Source organism: Malaya genurostris, chromosome 2, assembly GCF_030247185.1.
Source record: "Malaya genurostris strain Urasoe2022 chromosome 2, Malgen_1.1, whole genome shotgun sequence".
Classification (NCBI taxonomy): domain Eukaryota; kingdom Metazoa; phylum Arthropoda; class Insecta; order Diptera; family Culicidae; genus Malaya; species Malaya genurostris.
Window position 1 is genome coordinate 9440917 of NC_080571.1, and position 23520 is coordinate 9464436.

The following is a 23520-nucleotide window of genomic DNA, read 5'->3' on the forward strand; positions in this document are numbered from 1 at the left end:
GGGTCCACAATACTTTACTGTCGTCATTGGGGTGGATGTGAGCGATGCGGACAGGTCGATTCAAGTGGAGAAATTCCGTCGAAAGGTACTGGTATGGCAAGCAATATGTTCCTGTAGTTTGAAATCAACCATTTCTCACACTACCGGGGAACTATAAATTCATAAATCTATCGATCTGAGTGTCTCCAGACGAGATTTATACTTTTATATAAGAAGCATAGTACACCTTCACTGTTTTGACCGGATTTAGCGTCAGCTCACTATGCCAAAATCACTCTCAATCGGCTTGCGGGAAAGTGTATAAATTTTGTTGAGATAAATATCAATTCACCAAATTGCCCTCAGCTTCGACCCATCGAACGTTACTGGGCAATCGTGAAGAAGGTCTTCAAGAAGACTGTTTAGGCAGCTGGGAACATGCAGGAGTTCAAAAAAAATTGGGCTCAAGCGGCCAAAAAATGCGATGCAATACTTGTCCGGAACTTGATGAATACGGTCAAAAGTTCGAACATTTCATCCGGTTTTCATTATGCTGAAGTTTAACCTCGTACAATAAAGGATCAATTTTTAGTTTGAATAAAATATCGTTTTTTATCATAATTTGAAAGAAAATTTTGTGGATAGCTTATTTTCGATGCACTCCTCATTTAGGAATCATAAATAATCCCAAGTTACAATACCGATACACATTTCGAACTGTTACTTACAGTTATCACCAGTGTAACAGTTTTATAAAACTGACTCACAGCTATTTACAGTCAACATCAGTGTACCACTTCAATACAACTGATACACTGACACTTACTGTAAGTAACAGCTCAAAATACGCACAGTATTTTGAATCTAATGCACTGATGGTCAATGTGAGTAGAAGCTGTTAATGTAGTTTTTTATTGGATTTATTCTCTTTGTAAAGCAATCGTTAACTCGTTGAATGATCAGTCGGTGTTGAACAGTCGTTCGCACCGCACGCGTATAGCTCTTGGCTCCTGGAATTTTTTTTCTGGCTACCTAGAGTTTCATTGATTCAAGGCTTCAGTCTTTTTCAAGGCTACCTGAATCACTATTTAAGTGACTAAGTGATACAAAGAGTGATATTAGAGTGACTAAGTGATACAAAGAGTGATATTAGAGTGACTAAGAAATTAATCAGCCTTTTTTAAGGCTAGCTAGGAGTGTAATCGAAGACTAATTTAGCCTAGTTAATTTAATTTAAAATTTCATTAATTTCAAAAATGCCTGCGTCCAACCGGAAAGGCAACAAGCCTAAGGCTAAAAATAATGCAATACGGAATAAATCACAATCCGTTATTCAACATTTTTCTAATAACATTCACGATCTTATAGAATCTGAATGTAAAAATAAAAGACAACGGACGGATTTCCCTTCCGTTGATCCTATGCCGTCTAACAATATTTACGAGATTCTTCCTGAATCCGATTGTAGCGACATAGAAGAAAATTCTTCAAAAATTCCCAAAATGGACGCTTGTCGTTCTGGGAAGAAACAACAATCTATGCCACCAGTGACGGTGATGATTTCCGACTTCAAAGCATTCCGTACTGAGCTTTCTACTTTTCTCCCGGAAGTAAAAGTCTCATTTCAAATCGGACGAAGAGGAGAATGTCGAGTCTTGGTGGATGGATTGGAAGATTACGAACGTCTTATTCGATATTTGTCCGAGAAACTTCATAAATTTTATTCATATGATATAAAATCAGACAGACCCTTCAAGGCTGTCTTGAAAGGATTATCAAATGATCAAAGTATTGATGAAATTAAAAATGAATTAAAGGAATTGCTTGGTTTTGCCCCTTCCCAAGTAATACTTATGAAAAAAAGAGCGAATGGTACTTCTAAACCACGCTCTGGAATTTCCCATGAACTTTACCTAATACACTTCAATCGAAGTGATGTAAACAATTTGAAAACTTTAGAAAAAGTACGTTTCATTTCCCACATTAAAATTCATTGGGAACATTATAAACGGCATAATCGTATTGCAAACTTAACGCAATGTCGTCGTTGCCAAGGCTTCGGTCATGGAACCAAAAATTGTCATATGGATATACGGTGTTTGAATTGTGGTAAATCGCATTCGAAAGACGTTTGTCCAATGAATGAAACCACTGATAAATTTTCATGTTCAAATTGCAATGGAAATCATAAATCCAATTATTTGAAATGAAATTTGAAAAAAATTTTAAACGCTCGTTCGCTTCGACAACAAGTCAAATCAACGACCTTAAATTTACAGAACATACCTGATAATCAAAAAACCGTTACAAATGCCACGCCTAATTCTTTTAAGGCACTGATTTCTTCGAAACAAAAAACAGGTACGCCTGTCAATTCGTCTTCTAACGAAAACAATTTATTGACAGGTAGATCGACCTCGTCATCATCTTCTTCTAATGTCAGTTATGCTGGTATATTAGGTAGAAATCTATCACCTATTTCTTCTAATGTAAATAATCAAAACACAGAACCGCCTTGCAGTTCTTCTTTTAACGAAAACAATTTATTAATAGGTAGACCGGCCAAATCATCTTCTTCTAATGGCAGTCTACCTACAAATATTCCTTCAATGCCATTCTCTTCTTTAAATGAAGTCGATTTAGGCGATATAACTGAAAATAAAATGATCTACCTACAAGATCAACTTTTTCAAATGATCATCCAAATGAATTCGACTTCATCACTTTTTGAAGCATTTCAAATCGGATGGAAATTTGCAAATAATATTATAATGAATTTAAAATTTAACAGTGATGTTAAATAATTATTTGAATATTTTAAATTGGAACGCTCGATCTTTGAAATCGAGTGAAGATGAATTTTATAATTTTCTCAAAGTTCACAAAATTCATATTGCCATTGTGACAGAAACTTTTCTTAAACCAAATGTAAAATTGAAAAGTAATCCACATTATGTGGTTCATCGATTTGACAGGTTTACTGGAATGGGTGGTGGAGTTGCCATTTTTGTCCAACGGCAAATTAAACATCGAATTTTACCTTCTTTCAATACTAAAGTTATTGAAAGCTTGGGAATCGAAGTTGAAACCATTCATGGAATTTATTTCATCGCTGGAGCATATTTGCCATTCCAATGCACCGGCGAACAATTAAATTTCTTTAAAGGCGATTTGCAAAAACTTACAAGATATCGATCGAAATTTTTCGTAATAGGGGACTTAAATGCTAAGCATGTCCAGTGGAATTGTAGGCAAAATAACAGTAATGGTAAAATACTTCATAATCAACTCTCAGCTGGTTACTTCACAGTTCTTCATCCCAGTAATCCTACTTGTTTCTCTTCCGTGAAAAACCCGTCTACAATTGATCTGGTTCTAACAGATCAAAGTCACATTTGTAGTGAACCGATTACACATGCTGACTTTGACTCAGATCATCTTCCTGTAACATTCAGACTTTCCAACGAAGCTATAATTAATCCAATTAGTTCTATTTTCAACTATCATAGAGCTAATTGGTTGGATTACAGATCTCACATTGAAAATCATGTGGATCATGAAACTATTTTAGAAAATTCTGCGGACATCGACACAGCAATTGATAATTTGAATCATTATATTATCGAAGCTAGAAATCTTTCAGTTCCCAAAGCTCAAACTAAATTAAATTCTCCTATCATCGATGACAATCTTCAACTGCTCATTCGGTTGAAGAATGTTCGTCGACGACAATATCAACGTTCTCGTGATCCTGCTATGAAAAACATAGTTAAGGATTTACAAAAAGAAATTAAACATAGATTTACTCTTTTGCGAAATGAAAATTTCGCTAAAGAAGTTGAACAAATTAAACCATATTCTAAACCTTTCTGGAAACTTTCCAAGGTTCTTAAGAAACCTCAGAAACCAATTCCTGCTCTCAAGGAAGGAAATCAAATACTTCTTACAAATGGTGAAAAAGCTCAAAAACTAGCTCAGCAGTTCGAGAGTGTCCACAATTTTAATTTAAACGTTGTGAGTCCTATTGAAAATGAAGTCTCACTGAAATATGATCATATTTCAACCCAAGTGTTATCACACGATGACATTATTGAGACGAATTTTGATGAAATTAAATCAATTATTAGGAAACTCAAAAACATGAAGGCTCCTGGTAATGATGGAATTTTTAATATTCTTATTAAAAATCTTCCCGATGTTGCCTTGAGACTCCTGGTTAAAATTTTCAACAAGTGTTTTTCATTAGCTTACTTCCCAAAAAGATGGAAAAACGCTAAAGTAATTCCTATCCTAAAACCTGATAAAAACCCAGCAGAAACATCAAGTTATCGCCCAATTAGCTTACTTTCTTCTATCAGTAAACTTTTTGAAAAAATTATCTTGTTGAGAATGATGTCTCATATAAATGAGAATTCAATTTTTTTACCAGAGCAGTTTGGATTTCGTCATGAACATTCAACTACTCATCAACTTGTCAGAGTAACGAACATGATAAAAGCAAATAAATCTTCTGGGTTATCCACTGGAGTTGCTCTTCTAGACATAGAAAAAGCATTCGACAGTGTTTGGCACAAAGGTTTAATAGCAAAAATGTCTGATTTCCAGTTTCCTATTTATTTGATCAAAATGATTCAAAATTATTTAACTGATCGTACTCTTCAGGTTAGCTATCAGAATTGTAAATCTGAATTGCTACCCGTACGAGCCGGTGTTCCGCAGGGTTCGAGTGTAGCTCCAATCTTGTATAATATTTTCACTTCTGATCTTCCAAATCTACCCGTTGGTTGTCAGAAATCGTTATTCTGTGACGACACAAGTCTGTTAGCCACAGGTAGAAATCTAAGAGTGATCTGCAGTCGCCTACAAAGAAGTTTAAATATTTTCAGTGATTATCTGTCAAAATGGAAAATTAAACCAAATGCAGCAAAAACGCAATTAATTATCTTTCCTCACAAGCCAAGAGCTTCGTTTCTTAAACCAAACAATAATCACATTCTCAAATTGAATGGCTTGGAATTGACATGGTCTGATCAAGCTAAATACTTAGGTTTAACGTATGACAAAAAACTCACTTTCAAGGATCACATTGAAGGAATCCAGGCAAAGTGTAATAAATATATTAAATGTTTATATCCTCTTATAAACAGAAATTCTAAACTCTGTCTAAAAAACAAATTATTAATTTATAAACAAATTTTCAGACCAGCCATGCTTTATGCGGTACCAATTTGGTCAAGCTGTTGTGCCACCAGGAAGAAAACGCTTCAAAGGAATCAGAATAAAATTCTGAAAATGATTCTGAAGCGTCCTCCCTGGTTTAGTACAAATGAGTTACACAGACTCACAAATATAGAACCATTAGATGTAATGTCACATAATATTATAAGCAAATTCCGACAAAAATCGATGCAATCTTCAATTGAATCGATTCGCTCTCTGTATTAGTTAGTAAGTTAGTATATAAGTTCCTTTTCCCCATTACACAATACAAGTAGGTTTAGAATTTTCCCTACACAAAAATCTCAGAATTGCGGAAGCAAATGATGTCTTCATGGTAATAACCAAATCATATATATATACAGGGCTGAAAAGTCACCACTTGTGGCTGAACACCCAATTTAAATCTTAATAATTTAATTTTAACTCATATTCCAATAAATAGTCATTAAAAAAAAAAAAAAACTCGTTGAATGATTGTGTTTTTATTGATCTCTCGTCGTTGGTTGAGATCGTTATGTGATAGCATTGACAAAAAATCGCATAAAAACAGCGTAAAAAAGATCTCAGTATTGATATTTAAAAAAAAAAAACAAGCTTGTAACATTGTATGCAAATTTCATTCAAAATGGACAATGTTTTAAATTATTTCTAAACCTAAAAAATGGGTGATCAAATATCAAGAAAAAATATTACAGATTTCAACGACCTAAATAATTTTGCAATTGCTTTGGAGCGATGCTCGAATAGACACACTGTTTCCATTAGTTATATCATATTGGCATTAAACGCCTTATTCAGGAGAACTGACCTCAATAATCCATCTCATTTTAAATCCGAAAAAATAATTCTACTAAAGTACAAAAAAAAACTTTACTTCATTATGCACAGTTTCAAATTTTATTTGGACATTAGCAGATTGTTAATATCAATAGCATTTGAATAGAATTATGTAGTTAATACAGGTAATCTGATTATTCAACTAGAGGCAATCAGGTCACATGCTTTAACCCGAAACATAGCCGATATCCTAATAAAATCTTCACATACAAAAACCATAATATATTTTGTTTTCCCTTCAAATAACCATAATAAAATGAATATAATCGATACAGTTATATAAGAATACATATGACATAAACGTACCGGAATGTGGATTTGTGTACAATAGTGAATAACTGAGCTATTTGAATTCAAAGTATTTTTTCAACAAAATTGTTTCCAAAAATGTTTCTCACTAATTATTTGTTCTCTGAAGTCTCCATTTGGATGAAAACATTGAGTACAGAACCTTATTATTGTATCATTATTATTATTTCCTCTAAATAAAGTATTGTGAAGATGATTGGAATTGTGATGAGATAAATCTAGACCAACATTTGAAATGGGCGGAAGTGCCAAAAGGTAAACAAAGTATATTATACTTTATTTTGGTAGACTTTCGCAAAAACTACATCTTCTATGGAAAAGTGATTCAAAAGATTTTCAGCTTACGAAAGGTCTTCAGCGTCTGAAATTTTGAAGTGCATAAACACTCTAATACTTGTAAAATCCATACCTTCCAAGTTGAAGCGACAAGTCCTGTTACCGGCGCATTTGAATAGCCTCAACAACTTGCCCATGGATCGTCATGACAGTTTTCATGTAATAAGAAAACAATCCATCCACATCCACTGAAATTCAAATCTGTGGCTATGTTTGAATATCGCTCTTATTGCTCTAGTGAGATAAACGATTTGGCATCTGATAGCTCCATTCCGCTGCCATATGAACAATTTTTGGATCTGAAATCATTGATGCCCTTCGTTGGGAAAAAGCGTTACTATGAAGCACTACTAAAGTCTCTAGTTATTCCAAAACGAGGTCGAAAACTGACATTAAAGATGATGATTTTGATAACGATACTGATGATAATCTGAATGAAAATTTGGAATACTGTTTTCAATTTTTGTAGTAGAGAAAATTATTATTCGTACGATATATCAACAAATAAAATTGCTTTTGTGCTAATGTATTATTTTATTTTATACGCGTGTAAGTTTATCATCCATATGGCACAATCAAAGAAAAAATATGAACTACTGACAAGGGTAAATAGCAGAAAACCAGCGAAGACGTAAAAACATATGATGTATGTGGAATGGCATAATTCCACGGCGAATTTACAGTGATACCAGATTTAATGGAGAACAAATGGACGAAATGACCACGTTCATGCACAACAGGGCTATTTTATTTTTAGCTTTTTTTAAGGATTGAAACACTTATCTGCATCAGTTTTGTTGTAAGATCGTCAGTAGTTTTATTTCAGAGGATATACGCGTATATAAGTTATTGTTTTAAACATTGTTTGTGAAATAGGATTTGATTATTGCGTCTCAAGTTTTCCAAGCTATTTTTTCGAATGCATGGGTTTGGAATTCCACTCAATTCAAATGTTGGTCTTGAAATAATGTAGATGAAACCGGGACAAATACGCGCACATTTACCACAGTTTCGTCCGAGATATAGATTCTAAGACGAAACGCAAAAAAACACTAATGATTATCGAATAACCACGTTTGTCACGCGCTTGTGTCTTTTCTAAGGAACAAAAGTCCCATAATCATTTTAATGGATTATTAATTATTAATTTTAAAATTTCATCGAAAAGTTTTAAATAGTGTCGAATTGACCATTCGAGAAAACCTTTCGGACAAATACGATTACCGCCCAGGGCAAATACACCCACACTTTATTCATTTAAGTATCGGGGATAAATGTAATAGAAAACAACAAACAGCTTTTTATGGACGTATACACTGTAACAGTTTTTAAAATTGGAATTAAAGTCCGAAATTCGCACTGCGGCGTTATCAAGTTTTTGTTAGGTTGATGTCAGAGTGCGCGCGGAACGCGGGTCGAAGCGAAGCGATTCGATGCGATGTACTGTTTTCACATCGCATTAACTGTGACAGGTTTGCTTTGATCAAATGCAACTAGCTCGCACGCGCGCCTCGACGTTTCGCGTGACGCTTTCACTCTGACAGCAACCTTAGGTTGATGTCAGAGTTAACGCGATGCGAAGCGAAGCGATTCAATGCAATGTACTGTTATCGCATCGCATTCACTCTGACAGGTTTGCTATGATTAAATGCAACTTGCTCGCACGCGCGCCTAGACGCATCGCGTGACGCTTTCACTCTGACAGCAACCTTAGTCGAAAAGTTCTCCGAAATCGAAATTATCTACAAATTTGAAATTTCAGCAATTAAGGCACTCTTTCAACAAGACATTTAGGAACCAGTTCATTGCTTTGTTTCTGAACTGTGAAGAAATGTGAATTGAAAATATGATTTATTAAAATTTCGAACTCGAATATTTTCTTAGATTTTAAGTTCTGCGAAAATTTACGAAGGGTTTTCCAAATTTGTAAATATGCAAAACAATTTTCATTTCCTGAGCTAGGTGTTCAATATAGCAGGTCGTTCATCTGGACCACCCTGTACATTCGGTAGCTGTATATCAGAACCAACCTGTGTTTTGATATAAACATTTATAATCTACAGGCAGTGAAACTTTAAAGAATGTGTTAGGTGAAACAAACTGGTCGTGTTTCACCCAAGCAACTTTTTTTTTAATTTTAAAAACACAATTTCCAATACGACAAAACTACTTGGGCTTCTAGTTGCTCTCCTACTTCAAATGACAGGAAAACCTTATTTGCCAATATTTGCATATCGGTTTGAGGTTGCTTGTTGTATGGAGCTCATCCTGAATACACTCAGAAATTGCAATAAAAATTCTGGGTTCGTTCAGTAAAACGTGAACAAATATCAACTCTTGTCTGCCCTGTATGCAAAGTACACGCAAATCAGTTCCATTTTGTGCAAATTACATTGATTTAATATAAAGAAATATTTATGGTTTATTACTGGTATTTCGTGCAATAATACCAAGATTTAGCGTTTCGTAGCAGAAAAATATAAAAAATTCGTTAATTAATTTTGAATTGTTTTTTTTTTCAAGCCGATTGATTATATGGGACTGAGATGCAAGTATCGGCTGTGCATAAGCAACGAGAAACAAAGATTGTAGATGTTATTTTTCCATACGCAAAACTTAGACTCTGAGACTCCGTAACGTCAAAACTATTTGCTTTTATAACCACAATATGAATCGAATCGATTTTTAGTGACTATGTCTACAAGTTTAGGTGCACTGGTGCGGAATCTGAACGAAAACCTTTGTAGAAAGAGCCACGTTTATCCCGGTTTCCCCAACCACGAATTTTGGCACAGCATTCAATCTCCATAAAGTTTATAACCAATCCTAAGATATAAGCCATTTACATAGCTGACACCAATGGAGAATGGAGCAATCAAGCAGATCTTGTATTTGAACCCTGGACCTTAGCTCCTAAGCCATTGACGCAAGAAGCACGGTCATAAATACTCGGAGAAAACAACAAAAATGAATGTTTAAAGCAAAGAAAATATTCGAATGAAGTTTAAATTTTTCTCTTGAAACTAATAGAAACTTGTAGACCTGATTCGAAAAAGCAACAAATCGGTTATTGAGTACAAACTTAACTCAACATCCGATTTGTTGGTTTCTCGAATAATCGAATTTCTTTCTTTTGTTACGATTATAGAAATTTAAATCATTTGATAATTCCGTTCTTGAATCAGCCACTTTTTGGCTCTATGTGCAGAGATTGGTTATCTAACCAAAATTTAGCTGCGTGAATTAATCACTAGATTTTTATATACGTAATGTTTAACGTCTCTCTCTCTTTCTCTCTCTCTCTCTCTCTCTCGTTGCTGCGGGAAAAATCTTCATCAAACTATAGCAAGAATATTCACACCAGTCTTTTGTTAATACCGCTTGAATCTATAGTAGTGTGAAATTTCAATGTTAAATTAACAACAATTTTAAGTGAAATCACAACAATTTTAATTCAAAGAATAGTTTCCAGATTGATGAAAACGTTTATTAGTTTTTGGTTGGCATAAATTCAATCAGAAGTGTTCAAACAATCGCGTGAATCACAGAGCAGACAGTATTTAAGAATATCCAAAAATCTTCTAGCAAAATGGTTACTAAACAGATATTAACTTACATTTCAGTGTCTACTCAAAAGCAGTCATAGTTTGTTCGGTATGTCGCTTAACCTGGGTTGCAATACCTAGCTTCGTGAAAGGGCTGCCTCCGGTAGTGATGTAGTCGACGAAGTCACCCTCTCCGGGTCAGACGTTGTTTTGAGCCGCCCCTAATATGAAGGAACAGACGTTCGTAATTTGATTACAAAATCTTCTCAAGAGGCATTCGATCTCATAAATATTTCCTAACATTTCTGTTATGAAATATTTCTCCGACCTCTCCTAGTAATAGTTGGTGTAAAAAATGACAGGTATGTTGACGAAAACACACTTATATTACAGAGATTCTCACTATAACAAATCAATCGACGTATATTTCTAGAGCTCTAGAGTTTAATAAGCAGCACATTTTGATTTGGTTCTCATTCGCCGCACAGAGTTTATGACTTTTTCTGATCAGAAACGAAACTAAACACAAGATTTAAACTTCCATAATCGAAACCAGACGTAAAGTTTTATCACATCCCATCGGGAATACGATTGAGTCACATTATATGCTTAGGTGAATAATTTTCGTGCTATTCTATATGCTAGCTAACCCAGTTTGCGATTTAAAATCGAATAGACCATATTCGACTCTCGTGGAGGACGGAAAAGTCCTCGGATACGATATAATTATTAGGTATTCAAATGATGCCGAATATACATGAGTTTCATTAAATCATTTAAGACAAATTGGATTGACATAAATTAGTATTGTGATGAATATTATTCAAACATTGTCCAGAAATCATTTGATTTACAGCACATGTTATAAACGTACGGCTATCGTATGTTTTCTTAAGATGTAGTTATGTGTAGACGAGCTTAATTGCAGGGCTACTGATTATAATTTTGATCCGAAGGATTTGATGAACATTTTCAATTCGTAGAACCTTTATTAACTGTTCTATAGATATAAGAAGAGACATAAGGCGAAAGAATGTCCAAAGTTATCAGACAATCCTCCGGTTATTAGAATTCACAAATCAATAATACCTAACGCAGCTCAAAATAACTATTATGAGGTATTCATTCAAAGTACTTGAATCCCAAAAGCTTTGCATGTTCCACTACAGAATAGTGACACTGAATGGTTATTTGGTGCAATAAAATGATCGTTATATTTAGCCGAGTGTAAAATAAGTTCTCTGAAGAACTTTGATTTGTGCTCGAAAAAAAACACTTGTTAATTCAAACAGGTTTACCCTCCTGCGAGAAAAAAAAAACGAGACAACCAAGCAATGGAAAGATTAGGTAGGCGTCACTAGCATCTCACCTCTGGAACATCAATATTTGAATCCTCATCAATGTCTTGCGGTTCAGGGGTTACCTGTTGAAATAGTTTTTGTTTGTCAGAAGACAAAGTGATTAGTAATCCCAAATAAACGCTCGGATTCAAAAATATTTAAAACTCAAAACTTAAGAACTCATACTTCGTGATTCGGCTCAACGGCATCGACTGACTGTGGCTGATCGTCTTCTTCAGTGCACAGGTCCATGTCGGCCGGTACAATATGGTTGTTATCATTCGGGTCCAGTAACGTACATGCATTGATCAACACATGGTCTGACGGACCGAGAGCCCACTTCTCAGCATAAGCTTTAATTTCCTCACCAGTACGCTTATGAATGTTCTGCTCAATGCACAGGTCGATATCTGTTTGCATTGTGCACGTGTAGACCTGTGGGTGGGAAATTGAAATGTTAAAACCAAAGAAAAAAAACCCTTCACTAGTAATACTTTCCTTAAATCCATTGCTACGAGCAAAATTGTGGAACTCGTTATAATGCTGCAGACGCTCATTCACACAATCAACGATGACAAAATTGTACAATTGTTCGGTGATCGTTCTTTTAAATGCTTTCACCAAGTTTTGCATGTACACCTCTTCCATCTCTGCATCGAACTGGTACTCGGATTTCGTTATCAATACTGGACGTCCAGTAATAGGATCCGGTTCACGTTCTTCGTTTTCTACCAAGAAATAATCGTCGATGCTCAACACCCGAGGAGCTTGTCCACCATTTTTGACTTCACATTCCTTAATCATACGGGCTAAATAAGATTTACCGCTACCGGGAATACCTCTCAGAATGAAACAAATTCTGGGATGTCTTTTAAATCTTCCAGGAGGCAGTAGAAGATCGTCGATAAGCACAATTGGATTGACAGCCAGATTCTTCGGATAATCGTCTGATCCACGTTTCATTTCCAGTTCGTAATCTTTAGGAGGACTCAGCTGAGGGGCGTCACTTTTACACAACTCCTGATTCGGTTCGTCAACATTGTTGGAATCCTCAGGATTCCCAATTTCGTCATCCTGTCTTAACTTTTGCTTCCGAATCGAAGAGGCTCTCTTACCTCGTTTCGTTCTTGGACGATTCGGACGATTATCGTTCATAAGAATGAACTTGCTTGGATAGCACGGATTACTTTCCTCTGGGTTCGGATTATTATGCATGCTGGTCAAACGATTGATCGAACTTTCCGTATAATGAGCCGGTCTGTCAACACAGAACGGAGTCAAATTTGCAACGGCTGGACCCACTGCGGTAGAGTTTGAGTGGTTGTAGTCAAAGCGCTGTGGTTGTAAGCCATCGTTGTGTGAGTCTACAGAAACATACAAGAAAAAAATATCATTCAGAAATGAGCAACTTTCCTTCTGGTTTAAATAGAAATTGTGTTGTTTTATTTATAAATTTTAAACTACAAGGAACAGTGAACTCTGAACGTAGAACTATACAACTAATGTCAAAATTGCCGTTAATATTTGTTTTGAATGTTCAAGCAGTAGTTTTTTTGTGCTTCTCATATACTTATTTGTATGTAGATATATCGAAAAATTTTTTTCACAATTTTGGATGCCCTGAAAAGGGACCCCGGGACTCAATCTCGAGCAGCTACGTAGCATTCGTACTGCAGAGGAATACGCGCAACAACTGGAGTTAGTGCTACCAACGGAAGAGCAGCTTGGCGCGGCGATTCTTGAAGACGGCTGGAGGAACATAAGGTCCGCCGTGAGTAGCACTGCTGCAACCTTTCTAGGTACGAGGTTATCGAATCGAGAAAATGACTGGTTTGACGGCGAATGTCAGCAGTTGGTCGAAGAGAAGAATGCAGCAAGGGCGAGGATGCTGCAACACCGCACTAGAGCGAACGAGGAACGATACAGACAGGCGCGGAACAGACAGAACACGGTTTTCCGGAAGAAAAAGCGCCACCAGGAAGACCAAGATCGCGAAGCGATGGAACAGCTGTATCGCGCAAATGACACACGGAAGTTCTATGAGAAAGTGAACCGCTCGCGTAGAGGCTACACACCACAGGCCGCAATGTGCAGAGATACCAGTGGTAGCCTTCTCACGAACGAACGTGAGGTGATCGACAGGTGGAAGCAGTACTATGACGAGCATCTGAATGGCGAAGGACAAGATACAGAGAACGGTACAGGAATCAATCTGGGTGCACGCTCAGCCGACGACAGATTCCCAGCCTCTGATCTGTCGGAGATAAGTGAGGAGATCGGCAAACTGAGGAACAACAAAGCCGCGGGCAATGACCAGTTGCCAGGCGAGCTGCTCAAACATGGAGGAGAGGCACTGGCTAGAGCGCTGCACTGGATGATTTCTAGGATTTGGGAGGAGGATTCTACCACAGGAAAGGATGGATGGAGTGGTATGTGCCGTCTACAAAAAGGGCGATAAGCTAGACTGTTGCAATTACCGCGCAATCACATTGCTGAACGCCGCCTACAAGGTACTCTCCCAAATCCTTTGCCGTCGTCTATCACCAATAGCTAAGGAATTCGTAGGGCCGTACCAAGCGGGATTTACTGGAGCCCGCGTCACTTCGGATCACATATTCGCGATAAGACAAGTACTCCAGAAGTGTCGTGAATACAACGTACCCACGCATCACCTATTCATTGACTTCAAAGCGGCATACGACACAATCGATCGAGAACAGCTATGGCAGATCATGCACGAATACGGTTTCCCGGATAAACTGACGCGATTGGTCAAAGCAACGATGGATAGAGTGATGTGCTGCGTCCGAGTATCTGGGACGCATTCGAGTCCCTTCGAATCTCGGAGAGGGCTACGTCAAGGTGATGGACTTTCTTGTATCTTGTTCAATATTGCCTTGGAAGGTGTGATTCGAAGAGCGAGGATCGACACGAGTGGCACGATCTTCCGAAAGTCCGTACAACTTTTTGGCTTCGCTGACGATATTGATATTGTAACCTTGAGAAGATGACGGAAACCTACATCGGACTGAAAGTTGAAGATAGGCGTATCGGACTGGCCATAAATGCGTCGAAAACAAAATACATGAGAGGAAGAGGCTCTAGAGAAGAAACACTACGCCTCCCACCACGAATATTGATAGACGGTGACGATATCGAGGTGGTTGACGAGTTCGTGTATTTGGGCTCACTGGTGACCGCCGATAATGACACAAACAGAGAAATTCATAGACGTATTTTGGCAGGGAATCGTGCGTACTTTGGACTCCGAAAAACCCTCCGATCGAGAAAAGTACGCCACCGCACGAAATTGACCATCTACAAAACGCTAATTAGACCGGTTGTTCTCTATGGCCACGAGACCTGGACTATGTTGGCAGAGGACCAACGCGCCCTCAGTGTTTTCGAAAGAAAGGTACTGAGGACCATCTATGACGGAGTGCAGATGGAAGACGGAACGTGGAGACGGCGTATGAATCACAAATTGCAACAGCTGCTAGGAGAACCACCTATCGTGCGGACAGCTAAAATCGGACGTCTACGATGGGCTGGGCATGTCATAAGGATGTCGGACGACAGCCCAGTGAAAATGATTCTTGAATCTAATCCGACTGGTACAAAAAGAAGAGGAGCGCAACGAGCAGGGTGGATCGATCAAATGGAGGGTGATCTCAGAAGCATCCGTGCCTTGAGTGGCTGGCGACGAGCAGCCATGGACCGAGTTATGTGGAGACGTAACAGATCGGCTGAAAAGTTCGTATCGTTTCTATGAGAGGGCGCCACTAGATTTAAATCCATACCATTTTCAGTTAGTACCAACCTTTAAAAGATACGTGTATAAATTTGACAGCTGTCTGATTATTAGTTTGTGAGATATTGCATTTTGAGTGAAGCAACTTTTGTTATTGTGAAAAAATGGAAAAAAAGGAATTTCGTGTGTTGATGAAACACTACTTTTTGATGAAAAAAAGTGCCGCCGATACCAAAAAATGGCTTGATGAGTGTTATCCAGACTCTGCACCGGGCGAAGCAACAATTCGTAAGTGGTTTGCAAAATTTCGTACTGGTCATATGAGCACCGAAGACGATGAACGCAGTGGACGTCCAAAAGCGGCTTTTACCGATGAAAACGTGAAAAAAATTCACAAAATGATTTTCAATGACCGTAAAGTGAAGTTGATCGAGATAGCTGACACCCTAAAGATATCAAAGGAACGTGTTGGACATATTATTCACGAATATTTGGATATGAGAAAGCTTTGTGCAAAATGGGTGCCGCGTGAGCTCACAATCGAACAAAAACAACAACGAATTGATGATTCTGAGCAGTGTTTGGAGTTGTTATATCGAAATAAAACCGATTTTTTTCGTCGATATATAACAATGGACGAAACATGGCTCCATCACTTCACTCCGGAGTCCAATCGACAGTCAGCTGAGTGGACTGCACGCGATGAACCGAACCCAAAGCGTGGAAAGACTCAACAATCGGCCGGTAAGGTTATGGCGTCTGTATTTGGGGATTCGCATGGTATGATTTTCATCGACTAACTTGAAAAGGGAAAAACCATCAACAGTGACTATTATATAGCGTTATTAGAGCGTTTGAAGGCAAAGGACAAATCGTACTACAAAAATGCTATCGAAAAGTTGGAAGATCGCTATAATCGCTGTATCGCCTCTGATGGCAATTATGTTGAATAATAAAAACGAATTTTGGCAAAAAAAAAATGTGTGTTTCTATTAAACGATACGAACTTTTCAGCCGAACTGTTATGCTTGATACAGCAAGGACACCCCAGGCCTATAGCTGTTAAGTAAGGGGTAAGAAAAGGGCCATTTAGTTTTCTAATAATGGTGAGATAAGATGAGAAATGCCGATCAAAATCATCATTTCCTCGAAGACGGAAAATCAGAAGAATTCCGATGAAAATGATAGCCCCCGAATTATAAATGCAGAAATCTATCGATCTGTGTGTCTCCAGAAGAGATTGCTGCCTTTATATAAGAAGCATAGTACACCTCCACTGTTTTGGCCAGATTTAGCGTCGGTTCACTATGCCAAAACCACTTTCAATTGGCTTGCGGAAAAGGGTGTAAATTTCGTTGAGAAAAATATCAATCCATCAAATTGCCCTCAGCTTCGATCCATCGAATGTTACTGGGCAATCGTGAAGAGTGTCTTCAAGAAGACTGGTAAGGCAGCTGAGAACATGCAGGGGTTCAAAAAAAATTTGGGCTCGAGCGTCCAAAAAATGCGATGCAACACTTGTCCGGAACTTGATGAAGAGCGTTCGATCAAAAGTTTGAAAATTCGTGAAGGAATAACTTCAATTCCATCTGGTTTTCATTATGCTCAAGTTTAACTTCGTACAATAAAGGATCAATTTTTAGTTTGAATAAACTATCGTTTTTATCATAATTTGAAAGAAAAATTGGTGGGTAACTTATTTCCGATACACTCCTTATAGGACAAAATACTCGTCCAGTTCGATGTAACTGTTTGTTGATGGTTTTTCCCGCAGAAAAGTGTAAACCTTTTTTAATCCACCTAACGGTGTAATGATGCCTTTCTCGTATCAATCATACTATTATAACGTGTAATACTGTGATAGTTGTTGGTGCCTCTTAGGTTCTACCGTCGAACTCCGGTGTAAAAGCTAAACTAGATACACGTGTGATGCGCATTAACAGCGATTTATTATTTAATTTTTCAATACACAAAATGGCGTCTTTTTTATATTGCGACTGAAAAAAAACTGAATGAGAATGCCTTACAAGAAAACGGAATGATGAAGTCGCTGCTGTTTTCGCTCCTTACATGCACACATTCCAATTTAAACAAAGAAACCTTCATACGTTGAATTACGAACGTCATCATTTCCTATAATATATTTACTTATATCTGCTTGAACATTTACAATTTTTTTCGGAGCAAGAAGTTGGTTGATAACCATTTAATTAATTGACAACTACTGATGTAAATTCCGCGCAGTCGTGATGATTATTGTTTACGTTGCGCCAGCGAATAATAGAAAAGAAGTGTTCAATACAATCCTGAGAAAGATTCCTTGTTCTTAAAAATATAAAACCTCAGTTGACATTAAGCTCCTGCCACAATTGTCTTAACGCAGTAATGTACACGAAAGAGCCAACCGTCAATAAAATAAGGCTGTCTGGAGTACTTCGCTAACGAAACGCTTTCGACAGTTAAATTTTCTTCGTATCGAGGGGATAAATTTTCTCAAATGGAGGGGAGGACAAAATTTCTTCAAAGATATACTTCAATTTTAATCTCGTGTTCTCACACTTGGCTTCTATTGAGATAATTTTTGAAATCATTCTCGGTAAAGTGAACTGAACACAAGTAGTCCTCTTTCGTGAACTAGGAGACGTCACATAACTTGTTCCATGCCTCAATATTGCGTGTCCTGTAGACCACTTTTGAATTTTGAAATTTCAGCCCTTATATAGAAAACATAAACGTAGTTCTACGTCAAAACATTCTAGCACGAATTGGAATTTAAAATTGGAGGCTACATTTTAAAACATTTTCCAATCTACTTACGTCCTCTTTCTCCGGGCAGACTTCCTCTGTTAAACCAATCTTGAGTTCCTCCTGAGCTGCTGTGGCCATAATCGATTACCCGTGGAATGCCGTTAGAATAATCGATTACCTGTTTCGGGCGGAAAATATCGTCCTCGTCGGCAAATGGATTCGCACGCTTGTAGTTTGTTGGTTCCTGTTTCAGCGGCTTAGGCATACCACCCTGCCAGCGGCTGGAAGTGTTCGAGTTGTTATTGCTGTTACTTCCATTACCAAATTCCGGTGGTTTGATGTTGCCAAATTCAGATTTAACAGTTCCAACGTCCACTGGTTTTTTTCCAAGCCCGGAAGGCTCACTTCCAAAAGACGGTTTATTTCCGAGCCCAGGAGGCTCGCTTCCGAACAACGGTTTAATTGCGAAACTGCCTGCAGCACCAAACTTTCGTTCAGCCTTTTTCTTGTGTTCTAGTAAGCGGATAGCAGTTTCCATCCTAAATTTACGCTCCTCAAAAACTTGAATGTGCTCAAAACGGTCGAAAATTTCTTGATATTCATCTTCTTCCATCCAATCTGGTTTGGGAACGGCACACGGTCTGCCCAGTTCTGGATCAATTTGCAATTCGTCAGCATGACCATCGTAAAGACTGGGATCTTCATCATCAGGAAAGTCAGAACCATTGAATGGTTCATCCTTCATGGGCTGAAGAGTTTGCTTTTCGAACGGTACTGGATTCGATTCCTGTTTGATACCAGGCAGAGTTTTATCTCCCCATAAAGAATTACGTTGTTTACCACCAACTGATGAAGTGTTGCTTAAAGCTGGTGAAGATTGTTCAGAACGTTGGGATCTAACTGGTTGAGAACTAAACATCGGCGGTGGTCTACTCAAATCGACATCCATTAGTGGAGGGGGAACTTTGGCATTGAAAGCTTGTGTATTCCTTTGTTCATTTCGATTCAAATGACCCGGAGGTCCAAAATCTGTACCGGGTGGCGCACGTAGATTTGGTGGACCACGATTATTTCCAATCAAGTCAGTGGCCGGTGGCGGAACACGACTAAAATCACCTGGACCAGAAACTGGAGGAGGGCCACGATTAGAAGCACCTAAATCATCATATCCTTGCGGCGGACCACGACCGAAATCATCGAAATCGCGTCCAGACAAAGAATTACGTTTAGGAAACGTATCTGGTCCCGAGCTACGATTGAAATCATCGAATTCCGGACCTCGCATAGGTCCACGTTGAAAACTACCGCTAGTACCTCCTCGTTGTGCATCCCAGTTGGGGTTATCGAAATCACGACCACGATTGGAGTCGTCAAAATTACGGCCGGGTGGGCCACGATTTGGACTATCAAAATTATTTCCTAACGAATCTCGGTTAAAATTTTCGAAATCACGACCCGGCGGTCCACGGAAAGAGCCGTCAATGTTACGAACTGGAGGAGGACCACGATTAAAATCGATAGGCGGAGGGACTCGATTGAAATTATTAGGATCCCCCGGTGGTGGACAACGATTATAATTGCTACTAAAGAGTCCAGGGTATTGATTCCGATTGCATTCATCGACGTCCCGGCTACGTTCGTCACCAGACTGTATCGAAGTATGATCTTCATGGAAAGAAGAACGACTGCGTTCGTCGTTCAGCGATGGCTGAGCTCCTGGCCAAGCACTTTGATTTTGATTTACCAATCCAGAGCTGCCATTTTGATTTGCGTTTATTACAGCTCCAGCCGCATTCTGTATTTGCTGTAATAATTCCGAGTTCCCTATGCTGGATAAGTTGACCCCTTCTCCGTTGGCATTCGCTGAGATTACGTTCAACAAAGCACTCACTTTTGGGTCCTTCAAAAGAGATGCCAAAGCGTTAACCGGATTCGACGGTTTATTCATACTGGCATTCAATTGATGAACATTCGGCTTTTCTTCCTTTTCATCATCCAAATCAATTACTTCGACGACGTCATCGTTTCGCTGATTCAATATTTGACCACTCTCGCCTATTAGGTCTAATCCAGGGATGCCTCCTCCTGAATTTACACCACCTCCACCAAGAGCATTTTTAAATAATCCGACGTCCATTTCACCACTTTGCTCAGGTGGAGGAGGAGGTGGTGGTTGATTGTATTGAGACTGATGTTGATAATTTGCAATCTGAACAGGATTAGCAGTAGTGTTTGGAATCGAACCGGCTTTGGCTCGTTCGGCTTCAGCAATCCTTTTCTTTCTTAGATATTCTCGACGTTCGACCAGTTTCTTTCGACAATCTTCAAACTTTTTTTCATACTCGCGATACGTTGCTTTGTCGGGATGATTTGCATTCTTACGTTTCCAATTGTCAAACTCTTCCTCCCACTTGCGGAATTGTTCGTCGAAAGCTAATTCCTCCGCTGTTTTCTGTACTTGTGAAGGATCTTCCGATGATGGTGGTGGCGGAGCAGGAGCTAGAAATCATTGTAAGCATCACTATTGTGCTATTTACATTTCAGACTGATCTATCTTACCCTGACCGGCAGACAATGTATCCGGATGTGGTTCCGACGGTGGTGGAGGAGCAGCACCAATTGGAATAGGTGGAGCAGTCGTCATTAAAGGCATCACCGGTGCCATCTGTGTTGGGACAATTGCCGGTGGAGGTACGTTGGTCGGCATGCCCATTGCAGTCATTGGCATAGGAGCCGCAACGGCTGGTAGCGGTTTGCCCATCTGACGAGCATATTGTTCGCCGTATTGTGCATGCCATTGTGCGTACTGCTGTTGGTATTGCTGCCATTGTTGCCACTGCGCGTATTGATCCGGTGCCATTGCTGTATATGAGTTTGGAATCGCAGTTGTAGCCATGGGAGCGGCTTGCGGTTGTACACCAGTTGTATAACCAGCATAGCTTGGCTGCATTTGCCAACCGCTTGGCCACGACATTTTTGTCTAATTCAACAGAAAGAAAAATGAAAGAAATAAGGTACCTCAGACTTCAAGAAAAAATCACTTTTCTCGCTTACAGTCTACTTTTTTATCCAAAACTAAGTAAAAATCAGATGCAACGATTATAAAGTTGCAATTGCAGCGCAATTTACCCAGGTAAGAACACTTTTACATATAGTATCTTCACTTTTTCCACTTCACAGCATTACTTTCCAACATTATCCATTTTGTTTTACACTATCAAACTGACAGTGTGTCTAGATGAAGTATAGGCAATGTCGGCGACGTGACATCGGTTCCAGGGATGCCAGGTAATTTTTCGACAAATTATATTAATCGTCGATATCAATTTGTTAATACCCACATTATCGAAATGACGGAATGAGCAATGAATTCTTACTCGACTGCATGATTTTTTAGTGCTCGATCGGTTCAGTGCTAGAATTTTCGCCTGAGTTGGCTGCTCGATCAACCTGATTGACAGTGACATTATAAATGTCATTGAATATTCGCTCATTTTATGAATGTGTTAGTGTAAAATTTAGGCGACTCAAGCCATTTCACTACACTCCAGCTAGAGGAATGGATGATGCTGACTAAGGTAGCCCGTTTTGTTAATTTCCAGCGAATTTCAACAGTTTAAGTTGGAATTCTAAGAAGAACCGAGGGGGACGACAGATCTGGTTTTTTCAAATAAAATACAAAAAGTCAATGGAAAGCGAAAAAAACTACATCTATTCAAACATCTAGATCGATCCGTTTGAAAGCGTTTCTAACCGTGTAAAAGAAAGTCAAAGAACATATGATCTCTTAAAAAGTTTCTGTTACTGGTCTTGACATTCACTGAGCGTCAACATTGATTCGTCAACAGATTGGTAAATGAAACATTGAAAATTTGTTCTCTTAGTAGCTGGGAGCATGAAGATGGAATATATTTCAATTTATTGTAGCCCTTTGAAGGTTTACCCGAAGATATCTCAGATATCGCAGACGTTAAAAAAATCAGACAATGGAACGTCTCTACAAGAGAAACTCTACAGTGTACGATGTAGATGAAATTCGGAATAATTTTTGGTTCGAGTTGAATATAGAAATTGTGGAAAATGACGCAGATATTAAACGAGAATGGCCAACATTCCGACAGGATATGGCAGATAATCCGAAGCATACGCTCTCGGTGTGTGGGTTCGCTATGCACCAGAATATAACAAAACTGATTTTACAGGACGATAGTTCACAACTCTCCGAACTGTCTGCATCTGGCATCTTCATGTGACATTTGCAACTTTCAGGTTTCATGGCCTATTACGATACATCATATCTCCATGATTATGTTTTTAACCAGCCAAAATCCAAGAAAAGACGATCGATCCATATTCAACCGTTACTATGTGTAGCAAAGAGAAGGAAAGTGTGCATAATCGTATGCAGCGTGAAAAAGCCTAATCGAAGCGAAGTGCAGTTTTTTAGTGTCGTCCCCCTCGAGAAGAACTGATTATTTACTAGTTCTGTATATCCGAAAAACATGAAGATTTAAATTTTTATATTCAGTTATATAATGTTTTCGTTTAAAAATAAACTGAAAATTAGCACGAAAACGTGCAAAATCGGGAAAGAAGAAGAAAAAGACGAAATGACATTTCAGCTGTTTTTCAAAGAACGGCGAATCTAACATTGACAGCAAATGGAGAAAATCATCGATGAATGTTTCGACTTCGGTTTCAAATCGTGTTTAGAAATTATCGTATATTCTCTGATCAATTTATGATTAGTCGATGAATTGTTAGTTTATTTTCAAAAGGCACGCAAATGTTACCACTTTCCTTCTATATTCATTGAATAAATCAACATAAAAAGAGTTTCGCCCTTTTTCGATTTGTTTACTTTTATACTTCCTGTGTGAATTATAAAGATACGCCCTTGCGCATTTTTCATGAAATTGACTGGTTTTCGCTACTAAGACAAATCTGTGAGTAGTTTTATTGTCTCTTTTACTATTTCCAGTAATAAAAGGTTCGGTAACTATCTAAAATAAAGAAAATAAAAAGTTTCGCCCTTCCTTACCAGCAATTGAAGTATCGCCCTGTTTGTTGGCATGGAACACGGAGGGCGAAACTTGCGTAAACAAATGGAATGACAGTTTCGCCTTTTATAGTTCTTGGTATTACCAAGATTGAAATTTTTGTAGAATACGAATTTTTAGACAAAATTGTAGGATTTTGAAGCATTTATTGGTAGGAGAGAGATCCTCGATTTGTTTATTTTTGTAAGATACGTCCTTCTTTGAAAAACAGCTGATTTGAGTCCGCATCTTCTCACTCAATTCCGAATGATTTCCGAATCAACCGGTTGTAGGCGAAATTCATTCGGAATCGGTTGTTGCACTGGAGTTGGAATTGATTCGGAATTCCACATGATTTCCACATGGAATTCCGAATGAAAATTTCTCGCCGATTCGGAATTGATTCGGATTCCATT

The 23520-nt window shown here is 38.3% G+C and overlaps 1 protein-coding gene across 2 annotated transcripts in view; it reads right to left on the minus strand.

Moving 5' to 3' along the window:
* The window catches only part of LOC131431134 (YLP motif-containing protein 1-like), a 36832-nt gene extending 15550 nt beyond the window's left edge, over positions 1 to 21282 (minus strand). Inside the window, exons 1-5 of one of the 2 annotated variants that reach the window (XM_058596648.1) lie at positions 21120 to 21282; positions 20625 to 21045; positions 18135 to 20564; positions 11753 to 12930; positions 11596 to 11649 (exon numbers count right to left, since the gene is read on the minus strand). In XM_058596648.1, the coding sequence (XP_058452631.1) occupies positions 11596 to 11649; positions 11753 to 12930; positions 18135 to 20564; positions 20625 to 21039 (4077 nt within the window). In that variant the 5' untranslated portion in view covers positions 21040 to 21045; positions 21120 to 21282. The remainder of the gene's footprint in view (positions 1 to 11595; positions 11650 to 11752; positions 12931 to 18134; positions 20565 to 20624; positions 21046 to 21119) is intronic. The other variant, XM_058596649.1, reaches the window with a different exon arrangement.
* Positions 21283 to 23520: the final 2238 nt, after the last annotated feature.